General features: G+C 38.7%; 2 protein-coding genes and 1 long non-coding RNA gene across 4 annotated transcripts; 2 read left to right on the forward strand and 1 right to left on the reverse strand.

Moving 5' to 3' along the window:
* Positions 1–31: 31 nt before the first annotated feature.
* armc1l (armadillo repeat containing 1, like) lies at positions 32–2,950 on the reverse strand. The gene is made up of 7 exons (XM_056405381.1): positions 2,867–2,950; positions 2,349–2,521; positions 1,644–1,735; positions 1,206–1,389; positions 988–1,104; positions 795–869; positions 32–668 (listed from the first exon to the last, which is right to left on the reverse strand). Exons 2-7 carry the CDS (start codon positions 2,499–2,501, stop codon positions 474–476), a joined length of 816 nt encoding a protein of 271 aa, XP_056261356.1. The 5' UTR covers positions 2,502–2,521; positions 2,867–2,950; the 3' UTR covers positions 32–473.
* Positions 2,951–3,050: 100 nt separating this feature from the next.
* Positions 3,051–7,568, forward strand: mtfr2 (mitochondrial fission regulator 2). The gene is made up of 8 exons (XM_056405638.1): positions 3,051–3,200; positions 4,515–4,697; positions 4,928–5,032; positions 5,291–5,415; positions 5,652–5,860; positions 5,965–6,292; positions 6,441–6,624; positions 6,998–7,568. Exons 2-8 carry the CDS (start codon positions 4,626–4,628, stop codon positions 7,049–7,051), a joined length of 1,077 nt encoding a protein of 358 aa, XP_056261613.1. The 5' UTR covers positions 3,051–3,200; positions 4,515–4,625; the 3' UTR covers positions 7,052–7,568.
* Positions 7,569–8,467: 899 nt separating this feature from the next.
* LOC130187196 (uncharacterized) lies at positions 8,468–11,580 on the forward strand. 2 transcript variants are annotated; one of them, XR_008830412.1, is made up of 3 exons: positions 8,468–9,240; positions 9,502–11,379; positions 11,494–11,580. It is a non-coding gene; the product is annotated as an uncharacterized LOC130187196 (long non-coding RNA). The 2 variants fall into 2 exon arrangements; XR_008830411.1 differs by having other exon boundaries at positions 8,506–9,622; positions 11,227–11,379.
* Positions 11,581–11,966: the final 386 nt, after the last annotated feature.

The raw sequence follows: 11,966 nt of genomic DNA on the forward strand, positions 1-11,966 counted from the left end.
AGAAATAACAATTGCAGTGCAGATGGACATGTAATGTTTTGTACATTTATTTCAGGATAAATCAATACAACTACCAATAAACAGCAGAACATACAGAAAAGTACTTTTCCAACTATTAAAGAAAAGTAGCAAACATTTCTATGCCTTTTTTTACATGTAGGGAGAAAATGGACAGAGACAGATTTGGAGAAAACATTTACACTTAATGAGAACAGTAGATAGAAAACAGCATTAAGTCCAGAGAAAACAATGTCTCTTAAGTGTGGGACTCCATTCATTAGGATAGAACCTAAAATCTGAAGTGCTTCTGAGCATGTTGATACTTGAAGTTCTGACCTTGCACACAAAGGCAGGCTGTGGTCCTGCATGTGCTCACATCCAGTAATGTCCACTCCAGTAACCTACTCAGCAGTAGAGAGCAGTCTTTAGCACAAATCTGTGACACAGAGTCTCAGAATCAAACTGCTCCAGTTTCACCAGTAGAAGGTTTTTGTGAGGAAACTGGCAGCAGCGTTGAGCCAGTTCCCACTGGAATCTTCTTTAGCTGTAGTGCGGGAAATTGCACGGTCAACCTCCCTCTCTGGGCTCTCCTCTTCCTCTGGCAGGTAGTCTGGTAGAGCTGAGTTTTGCTGCACCTTCACCCCAGATGGGTTTAGAGGGATAAAAATCTGAAGAAGGCATAAATAGAAGAGAGAAAATGTTTTGTTTAAAACTTAAATGTGAACATGCACCCAAAATTGTTTAGCTGTTTTTCAGTGGATCCTCAAAATGTGTGCTCAGTGTTCACTACCCACCTCTTCTCCTGCTTCATTCTTCACCACCTGTTGAGCTGACATCACCTTAGTGGCAGCGATGGCTGAGGCCAGACTCTGCGAATGAACAGAGATCAGAAAAAATAGTGTCTGGGATTAATGAACATTAATCAGACCAGATGCACCATTTTTTTAAATGTCTGATTTAATGATAGCAAATGTTGATCTTTGTTACCTCAGTGGACAGGTCAGAGCGGATACGGACAGTGCACCTCTTTGAGGCCATCTGGAAAGTGAAGCTTATCACTCCTTTGACCTTCAGAAGAGCGTCTTCACACAAGCCTCGCTGGTCCTTGTTAACAGAAGGAGACTTTTATTAGTTAACTTGCTGGAAATAATAGCAATAGCAACTGTCATGCATAGGAGTATGTGATTGACATCCAGCCTACTCACAGTGCTGTCCAGCCCCTGGATGTGCAGAGTGACAGATTTGGCCTTATTGTTGGAGGAGTTGATAAAGAACTGGGATTTCTTTCTCCTCTCCCTCTCAGGTATGTGGGATACAGGTTTAGCAGGTGCACCCAAAATGTCATACACCTCCTGGGCCAGGGCTGTGATGTCAACAGATAGGCCATCCCTTTATGGAGAAACATATTTAATCATGTCAGAGTTGACTAAATGTCACATGTAGACAAATGTATAACTACAAAGTTAAAATACTACATTTTTTTGACAATAACATGAAATATTAAATGCATATTACTAAAGCATGTAGTATTATTGGAAAGTGCATGTAGAACCACGCAAAAACACTAAACAATTGTTCAGGAAACGTATACTTACCAACATGCAAGAATCACCAAGAAAGCTTGAAAAACATTATCTCCTCACCTTGCCATGAGATTCTCCAAGCTCACCATCATACCCAGTTCATTCTTCATGGTGGGGATATTGGGAGGCAACTCAGCCAAGTAACGCAGGGTCTGAGGACACACAGAGACAGAATGTGGATTGATATATACACAAATACATCGAGTTATTCATCCTGTTCTAATCTATTAAATAAGTGGTCCCAACTTACTAGCTTTATTATTTTCAACTCTATCATACTAGTGTTTATGAATGTTTTCATTTACTAGAAATAGTGTTACATATCATTATCAAAGACTATTTTCCAAAGCATGAAATAAATGCCAATTTAAATACATGTATGAACTTTTCATACTACCTTTTAAGCTGTCATTCTTTTGTTTTGTCTTTCAGTAAAGCAGGGATGATCAACTTACAATTTATTGACTTTGGTATGGTATTGTTACTGGAGAACGGTGATATTATCTGAGATCTGTTGCATGAAGAACAGCTTTGCATTCGTAAACTGAATAACGCTGAAAAAACTAATCAACTGAGGAATCCAGTTGATAAACTGATCAGTCATCATTCTCTAGTTGTAGCTTCTTCATTGTGAGGATTTGCTGCTTTTCTGTTTTATGTGATAGTGTACTGAATATTTTTGGGCTATTGTCTGTTCGAACAATACGTTACAGGATGTCACCTTATGATTTTGGAAACCGCACCAGATCAGCCTCTTCCACCCACCTGTAGAGTTGCGAGCAAAACTTCAGGGTCCCTGTGGTCGAGGAAGAGAACCAGCCCAGGCAGACAGCCTTGGTCCTGGACTATCACTTCTCGGTTTTGAGGTTCGGAGGCCAGGTCCCGCAGCTGACTCACCACTGACAGTGCGTCCATCATCTTAGTTAAGTGGACCAGGCCTGAAATTGGAAGTGACATTTTTAGTTCAATTAGCACTTAACGTTAAAGTCCTAGTCGATAAAATATGTGTTGGACTTAATTCAAAAGTGGGAACGAAGGTAGTTAATAAAAGTTACATTAAAGTTAGCCTGTCAACTTAGCGTGTTTGCTAGTGCTAACGTTGTGGCTAGCTAAATAAGCTAACTACTTTTGGAACGTTGGAAAGCGGAACACTGCACAAATGTCAATTTACTGTGTTACACCGTTTGTACTTAAAACTGTGAACTTACTAAAACTTGTGTATTACAAGTACCATAATAGTACGATAAATGTAGTAGTGTAGCAGTGATATTCAGTTTACTTACTTAGGAAAAGAAGAAGTAGCTCGTGTACAAAAATACAAATTTGGTGGTAGGTTTTCAAGGCACGCAATTGGTCGGCTAGCCGTTGGCCACCTTGCACGGTCCTGCGCTCCTATTGGCTTCTCGTACAGGCTCAGTATCAACAGCCAATCAGAGAAGGTTTTGCTGCTGCGGCTTTATTTGACTTCACAGAGCCGGTGCCTGGAAGCGTGAGCTGAGAGGGAAGCTGCGAGTTATTAGTATTCATCTGCAGTTATAGTTTATGTTGTTGACTGTGAGGAGGGTTTCGGATAAATGTAGCTACTAATGCGCGTTTTGACACGACAATGAGTTCACTGTAAGTATACATATTTCCGCTTATCCCGCATGTTTCACCGCTGCATGCTTCTTATACTGCGGTGCCTGTGCGGAACTAATGTTGCCTGCACCGTCCTGAACAGAAGGTTTCTGTCCTTATCTTAAAACTAAAACCCACTGTGAACCATTCGTAATGCTGATCCATTACGATATCGCAGCCGAGTCAGCATCCAGCAGTACAGAAGGAGACAGCTGCCTCCTTGAGCATCAGTGTGTGTGATGCCACCAGGTGACAGTTTGACAGTTCGGTCAGTAATGGCTTCCTGGGACCGCGTCGAGGTTTTGTTTTAAACATCACATCCATATTAATTTTATTTGAATTTAGAGCCTCCAGCTCTGAAACTGACCCAGTAGAACTGCAATGGGCGTTTTTCTGTGCGTGCAGGTTTTCCTATTATTAGTTAACTGTCTAATGGGCAGATGTTTACAGATTTAGCTGAACATTATAATTTTGCTGTGCATTTGTTGTAGGTTGGATATCTCCTATAAACCGTCATTTAAAGACAGTTTGATTAACCTGTATTTATTAGTAGACTAATCAATCAGTCGATCAAAAGAAAATCGATCACAGACACCTTGACCAAAATCATGATTCCATAGTGATTTCCCCTCTTTTACATGATGGTAAATCTAATGTTTTGGGGTTTTGGACTGTTGGTCATAAAAAGTAAGATACTCAATAATGGTACCTTGAGCAAAACAGTTTTCTGATGTTTTATACACCAAAGAATTAATCGAAAAAAAAATCAACAGATTAATTGATAAAGAAAGTAATGTTAGTTGCAGCCCTGTTGGCAAATCAAGTGTATTTGAATAGCAACTTCCAACAACAAGGCAGTTTAAAGTGTTTGACATTAGGGAGGAGAAGGATTAAAAGAAACAAGATAATATAAAAACACTACAGTCTTAAAATAATAAAATAAAATGGAAGATAAAAAAACACTGAATAAAAAAAAATACAGCTTACTCAAAGTGCAAGATGTGATTGAATAGATGCAAATTTAATTTGAAAAATGGGAGTGCTCAACAAAAATAGTAAGCCTCATGCCTTGATACTCAGTGCTGCCTCTCCACTTTCAGTTTCCACTTCTGAGTATAGTAAGCAGAACTGTTAAGTTTAAAGGTGGCATTAGATTGATTATTATGTAATTGTCCTAATGTGGATGTTAGAATTTATGTCCATAACTACATTAAGATATTTGCCTCGATCTGTGGCCTTAAATGTATAAGATTCAAGGGGATTATTGACTATTAAGTGTTCTCTTTTATAGCTAAGTGTTTTGTTTTGTTTCAGGTGCTAAGTATGTGACTTAGTCACATCCCTCTGTGTTGGCCTCTTACCAAGTCAGTCAGCAGAAAGAGGAGCTCTGCAGTCGTCAGCTGGTGCCGGGAAAAAGTCCTTCCAATGTCTTTAGTAGAGGATATTCTGGATGTGCTGCGCATGGTCCTGGAGTACTTTGGAGTGCCTCCAGACATGGTAAGTGCACAGACACCCTTCTGTTATAACTGCTACTAATTCTCAAGATTGGGCCCAGGGACATCAAGGGGCTCCCTAGTTGTTTTCCATATGTGCAAAGAAAAATCACTAATAGAGTTACTTTACTTCCTAAAAGCGAACCTACTGAGTTAAATTGTAAGGTTGGTAATTTTCAGGCAAGGTTGTGTTTTATCCATTTACTTATCCATCTTTTGTTGTCTCGTCTGTAGCTGGTTCCTGTGTGGGACAGTCAGCTGTGCGGTCAGTATCGCAGCATTGTGCGGATGATAGGGACAAATCTCCCACTGACACCAACACCACGTGTCCATTTTCAGGTGCTGTACAACTTTCTAATAGAAGAAAGAAGATTATTTCTCAAAATCCTTTTTTTTTTTTTTCATTTTCTACTAGGCAAATATAGTGGAACTATGTGCTTTATGTTAACTATGTTAAAGAAAATATTTGATTCTGATTTATCACATTAATTATAATTACTAACTGACAAAAAGTATAGACACTCACCTAGTCTATACTTTTTGTTATGTAGTCAGTGTCAGAGTGTGTAATCCCTTCTTGTCCTTGTTTTGCCTTAGATCCCTCTGCTCACCTACAAACCCTACGGATATGTCGACATCACCGCGGACACACCAGCCATCCCTTCATTCGCTGACGTCCTGTGGGTGTTTGAGGATGAGGGGGAGAGCTTTGCCAAGACAAGGTAAGCAAATTAATAGACACTTTTTCTCCTTACACACCACCTCCTCTTCCTGGTTGCTATGAAAACACAATGTAAACTTAATTTTAGGCATCCTGTCTGAGCAGGACAACGCTGATCATGGTAAAGAAAAGGCTTTTTTTGCGTTTTTGTAAACTAGAGAGGAAAAACAAAATAATATGGCCAGAAAGTTTGTTTGTTTTTTTTTTTTAAAAAAAGGGCAAAATGTCTATGTACAGGAACCATTTACCTCCAAAGAAGCCAAGTACGGTAAATCGAGAAGTGGTGAGATACCCAGGTCTGGCCCCAAAACAAGCCCAGAGAGGAGGCAGACCTATAAGACAAACAACTGATCCAGATGCCCTGAAGAAGATCACAGCTCTGGAGAGTGAGCTGCTCAACCTACGAGCCCAGATAGCCATGATCGTTACTGCTGCTCCAGCCTCAGGTACACACTCTTTGTACCTTTTACTTCAACTTATCACAAAACGATTGTTCTCAGTACATCAAACAAGTGCGATATTCTGTTTTTTGTCTTCCAATATGTTTCAGGTCTGACTGAGTGTCAGAATACCCCAGGCACACCTTTGAGGTCTCCTCACCCTCCACCAGCGCTCACCTCCACACCTCACAGTGCTGCTCCTCCACCTCCACCTCCTCCTCCTCTTCCTCCTCCTGCTCCCTGCTCTGGCTCCTCCACTGAGACTTTGTCTGTATTAGAGGTGATCCGCCAGCGCAGGAAGAATGGGAAAGACCTTGATAAGGGTCAGCTCAAGCTCCAGGGTTCAAGCCTCAGTGAGGGGTCAGACGTTAAAGGGATGCCCTCCATGCTGGAGGTTCTCAAGGACTTAAATCAAGTTAAATTGCGCTCTGTGCAGAGGTAGGCATCAAGACTGACAGTCAGTCATTTTTATTGAGTTATATCAATATTAATATTCTAGAATATGAAGGTTTATGTCTTAATGTTGCATAAATCTCTCCTCAGTAACTGTCTCGTCACAAAATATCTCTCTGTCACTTCCCTCCAGATCACCAGGGGGAACACCAGTCGGGAGGAGACGCAGTAAGGGAGGAGCAGCGTTGCTTAATGACCCAGCGGCTCTTATTGCAGAAGCACTAAAGAGAAAGTTCGCCCAGCACCGCCACAACAATTCCTCTGACAAAGAGAATTCACTGGAACTCTCACCTTTCGGCAGTCCAGATTCACCTAAGGTTTGTTTTCCACCGAAAACTCAACTATACTCACTATTTTTTGCAGAGTAGACAATTTGCTTCCTGTTCACATCAGCTTACGCATGCCCAGTGTACGTGATTGCTCACGTATTTATGCGTTTTCAGGTGTGATAGTATGGACGGAGATTGTTTCTGATACGGAGCGAAAACAGTTGCTTGGACAGAGATCGTTTTTGTTCGAAAACACTTTTTAAAATGAAAACATACTAGTGTGGACATTGCCATAGTTGAATACCGGTCATTGTGTCTTTTGTCTAATAAAGACTTGTCAGCTAATAGATGTACACCAGGGCCAGATACGTGTCTCTGTAGCAAAATATCGTATTGGCTAAAACCAACTCTTCTGTTCCAGGTTCCTCACCACACCAGGCGCAGTCAGGGACGCCGCCACCTTTTATCCCATTAAATGATGACTCCTCACCCCTAAAGGCCATTCACAGCTCCCACAGATGTGCCTCACAAATGGATTACTACTGCAGCTATTCACATTTCATTTTTGTCTGTCTAATCTTTTGTTCTTCTAAAAGTGTTTGTCTCACAGTGAACAAAGTGCTTGATACTGTTAAGTTTTTCTTTGGGATGTTTGAATGTATATTTTTGTTAAAGATAATGCTGTAAACAAGGATTTTGGTACGGCCGGTTTTGTTTTTGTAAATTGGTGTCTTCTGTTTTCAGTGTTATTCATTGTGATGTGTTTGTGTGCAGAACTCCTTTTTTTTAAAGTAGATAATGTATTTAAGTAGGTCTGCACTGTAGCTTGTAGCTACTTGCCTTCATGTTTCTAAAATCACTTTGTGAGGCTTTGATTCTTACCTCAATCAAGTGAAATGAACAAAAATGTGTTTTGAGATTCACATAGCTCTATTCTATGCAACGGCTGTTTCAGGTTGTTTTATTTTATTAAAGTGTTCAAGTGCACTGACCATTTTTTGTTGTTCTCTTTTCATGTTCTCTGATAGTTCAGTTTGTGTCCTAATCCAGATAAAGTTGTATTTTTTGCATTTGAATTGGAGCTGAACAATATAGAAAAAAGTTAAATTACAATTATTTTGCAATTCCAATTTCAGTTGGAATGGCTGGTTTTGCATTTAATTTTCACTGTAAAAAATTATGTGATTTGCTTGGGCCCATGTTCCTTTACATCTGAAGAATATGATTTGTATGTTGGGGCATCTCTGTAGCACCACAATGCTTCATTTATGGTATGTTGTGATACATTTGACTTTGATCAAAAAAGATTGTGCATGTCATTTCACATTGTCGTTTTTAAGAATATGTATGAATAACCAGATTACTAAAGTTCCCTACAAACACCATATGAGCCACACTGTGAACAGAATTCAACTGGGATAAGAAATACTAGGTGTGCAGGACATCCATAATTGAAAGTCTTACATAATACCTGCACCTCAGAAATGACTGGGTTGAAAGGGACACTCAGAGACACTCCTTCACAGATGATCAGAAACTTGACTATGATAGAATCACACAGGGATATTTATAACCTAATGTTCTTATCAAGCAATCAATGCTTAAAACCAGAATTGATTAGTTGTCATGTAAAGGTTCTAATTAACAGATGATGTGATACAGAAAGGAAGTTGAGTGAAACTGAATAAAGTTGAATTTAAAATAATAAAATTATTTGAATTGTTATAAAATGTTGTAATGAAAACCTTAGTCCCCTAAGCGGCACTATAAGACTCTTGCCTGGGCACCAAAATGTCCAGAAACAATGCAGGTCTGCAGTAGGAATCAGTGATCATGGGCTGTGAAGTTAGAAAACATGAACTGACGGATTAGCAGTTGGTTTTGATCTTTTCATGGGATGTGTTGAAAAAATGAAAGATATTGGTGATGCAGATGTTACACCACTCAGACTGCAACGGTATGGTGTAGAAAAAGTTCAGTCTTTTATTAATCACTGGCAACACATACAAGCTGTCGAGGCAGCATCGGGCACACACCTTTTTTTTCATAAACAAAAGAATTGAATATTACTAAATATCACTGAATGACATGTTAAACAAACTCTTCTAAGAATGCACTATAAGAAAACATTCCTTTCAGTTGCTACACAGACATTATCCTTAAAGATGCAAAGGTTTCTGACTAGAAGTATTAGGAATTTGATATTTTTTTGTTGTCATTTGAAATGTAGTATAGTTTAGTGTAGACTTAAAGGATTAGTTGATTCATTGATTAGTTGATTGAAAAAATCTGCAACTATTTTAATAATCGAATAATTGCTTTCATTTTTCAAACGAAACTGTCAAATAGTCTCTGTTTCCAGCATCTGAAATTTAAGAGTAAATTTAAGTACGCCTTTACAATTTGTGACACTAAGGTACGCAAAAAGCCTGTTGAAAAAAAGAAGAAGAAGAAGAGTTCGACCAATCACAGCGCCGGATTCGTTTCCCGTGGCTGCACCGACTGCACTCACCTACGAATTTGCTCATTGTGTAATGTAATTTCAGGTCACGTTAGCTAGAGTCCACAATTCGTTAACATCGTTTTGACCTCGGTGTACCCTAACTGTAACCCCTCTCACTCCGACTGGCTGCTGAGGACTGTTCTCTGAACTCCTTTGCAAAGGTAAACAGACTGGGGGAGATGTGCGAATTTGAGATTTTGAATTAAGTTAGCGTTAGCTTTGTGATGAATGTGTAAAGCTAGCTTGCTTGTTCATCAGTCAATTATATCAAGCTTGCTGTTGCAGGTGAGGCCCCTAGAAACTCTGCTATGTTTACTGTGTTTACTGCTAGTTGTGTCAGTAATTTAGCTGTACAATATCCCTGGGATGTGATAACTTAGATAAATATAACAATGTTTCTCTTTTTTGTGGTTAATTTTCAGGTCTCCAGAAATGATCCTGAAGGCCCCGTTCACCGAGGCCATCGACATGGAGTCGTCGAGCTGTGTCATGAAGGCAATTCTTGGAACTTTGCTTTTCCCTTAGTCCACTGAAAATAACTTGGTAAGTAATTTATTATCACTGGACCCTGCTTACTTTGTACACTGTCCCTAATAGATCTAGAACTGTTGCACCAGCCAGTCTCAGATCACAGGTCTTTGGCTTTATTTCTGTAGTTTCGTCCATCATTCCTACCAGTTGTTTTCTGCGTCCATCACAAACTTAACTATCCTATCAATACATACAATTTTTTTGTCCTTATGTCTGATTTATAGTAAGTCTTGTCTACTGTTGTGCATGACATGCTGGAAAAAGTTATATAGTATATTTTATAGAAAGACTTTCATATAATTTCTTTCTATGAACCAAGATGTTGACAGTGACAGTTTCAAAATTCAATGGATTTAGATGAGGAGGACCAGACATGGGTTATTAAAATATGGGGGTGTGTTGAGCTTTTGAAAGGAATGCTTAAAATGGATCCAAGAGGCAGGATTACCCCCAGTGAAGTGAATTTGTGTGTTTCTTTGTATGTCTAAATATGACAATTGACTATCAGAACAATAGACAAAGAATTTAACTTTGAGTAAAGATTGTTTTATGGAGGCTGTCCTGTCATTTAGCCATAACATTACGGATGGATTCAACAAAATAACACTTCATCAGTGGTGAACCGTAAGTATTAGAACTGGGCCTTCAACTCAACATCAAGCATTTTTTATTTTGGGCTTTCATCAAGCAATAATATTAACATTAATTAAAGTTACTGTAAGCACCATGTAAATCTGAAAAACGTATTATAATTTGTTCTTTGCCTATAAAAAGCACAGCGATGAAAGACCAAACAAGATTAGATTGATTAGATTAGAATAGAACTATTTAAAGGACCAGTGGGTAGGATTTAGTGACATCTAGTGGCGAGGTTGCAGATTGCAACCAACTGAATACCCCTCCACTGGTGTAATAATTACTAGTAAATAATAATTCCTATAAAATGCAGATACTTTGCCTTACTTTTGCAGTATCTATTGACAAAATATTTTCTCTCAGCTTTCTGATCCATCTTAAGTTGTTTAAGAAAATTTAGGTTTAGTAATATTTACAGCCCATAGCTTATAGGAATTAAGTGTCTCTTTTTGTAGTTTCTATCTGTCCAAGTACTATTAATGGTATTGAAATAAATGCATCAATTTACAATTTCACAGATTTCAGTAAGTGATTTAGAGTTAGTCACCAAATCACATGAAATTCATTAAAGTCCAGACACAAAAATGAGATGACAGCTATTGAGATCTGCAAAGCTAGCTACCTTTAGAGGGAGCTGTTTAGCCTCTTTTATTTGTTCATCATGAACTGATTTAGCTGCATCATATTTAGTTATGTGGAATAAAAAACTAAATAACCAAAATGTCAGTTCATCAATATGGATAATAGATGTTTCATTTAAAGATAACTAGGGCAAAGTCAATAACTAAACTTAGCTAGCTAAAACTAGTTGCAGCTTTTCTTACAAGTTTGCTTTCACTTGACTTTTTACGTCAGCTGTCTACTTATGGAAGCACAGTTTTGGCATTGAGAGAATAATGTTCCTTGGCTCAGCTGTGTGTTGCAGTAGTTTATTAACTGTGTGTGTATTCTTTTGTTGTCTTTGTGCAACTGTTGTACAGAAATCTCCTGGTTGAGATTTTAAACACTATCATCAGAAAATATCTCAGATTAGCTGACAAGCTGAACCAGTCCCAAAGATATTTGGATGAACACAACGGAGGAAACTCTTGAAGGCAGCAGCAGCACTAGGAGTTTTCTAAGAACATTAACAGGTATATAAACACATTTCTGACCCTGAAAAATACTAGTAAATGTTCCTGAAAGAGAAATCTTCGGAAACAGTTGTTGTGCCTTTGATTAATTGTGGTTATGTCTTCATTCAATAGCTCTGATGAAATCTTCTGGTCAACGTTCCCTTCAGAAGATGTCCTGAATAACTCCACCCACTCAGACTGCTCTGTACAAATTTGGTTGACAGCAGAGGAGGAAGTGTTCACTAGCATCACCAGGTAGGCGACACACTTCTCACCATGTTTTTACCTTACTTTATTATCATCAACAAAGCCATCATGAAGCATATCTTCATGAGGCGCAATCACATGTATACATGGATAATGAAGGTGGGTTTTTCACTGACTCATTGTAACTGTTGGTTTTGATTGGTTCTACAGACACTCTGTATTGCATATATGTTTGAAACTGAGAGTAAGTGGTTTTAATGTCACAGCAGCCAATTGTGCCCATAATGAACAATGAGGAGCTGAGCTGAATAGAAAAATCAAATCAATCAAAAAAAGGAAAGAGCTGTGGAATGACTGTATTAGTAATCATAATTTTCCAATATATACATAGTTACTGG

Source organism: Seriola aureovittata, chromosome 19 (assembly GCF_021018895.1).
Source record: "Seriola aureovittata isolate HTS-2021-v1 ecotype China chromosome 19, ASM2101889v1, whole genome shotgun sequence".
NCBI classification, from domain to species: Eukaryota; Metazoa; Chordata; class Actinopteri; order Carangiformes; family Carangidae; genus Seriola; species Seriola aureovittata.

Coding starts and splice junctions, on each gene's coding strand:
- armc1l (XM_056405381.1), bottom strand. CDS start 2,501: ATGATGGACGCACTGTCAGTGGTGAGTCAGCTGCGGGACCTGGCCTCC. Junction 1,736..2,348: donor TTTTGCTCGCAACTCTACAG/GTGGGTGGAAGA, acceptor GTGTGTCCTCAG/ACCCTGCGTTACTTGGCTGA. Junction 1,390..1,643: donor TTGGAGAATCTCATGGCAAG/GTGAGGAGATAA, acceptor TTCTCCATAAAG/GGATGGCCTATCTGTTGACA.
- mtfr2 (XM_056405638.1), top strand. CDS start 4,626: ATGTCTTTAGTAGAGGATATTCTGGATGTGCTGCGCATGGTCCTGGAG. Junction 6,293..6,440: donor AAATTGCGCTCTGTGCAGAG/GTAGGCATCAAG, acceptor ACTTCCCTCCAG/ATCACCAGGGGGAACACCAG. Junction 6,625..6,997: donor GCAGTCCAGATTCACCTAAG/GTTTGTTTTCCA, acceptor CTTCTGTTCCAG/GTTCCTCACCACACCAGGCG.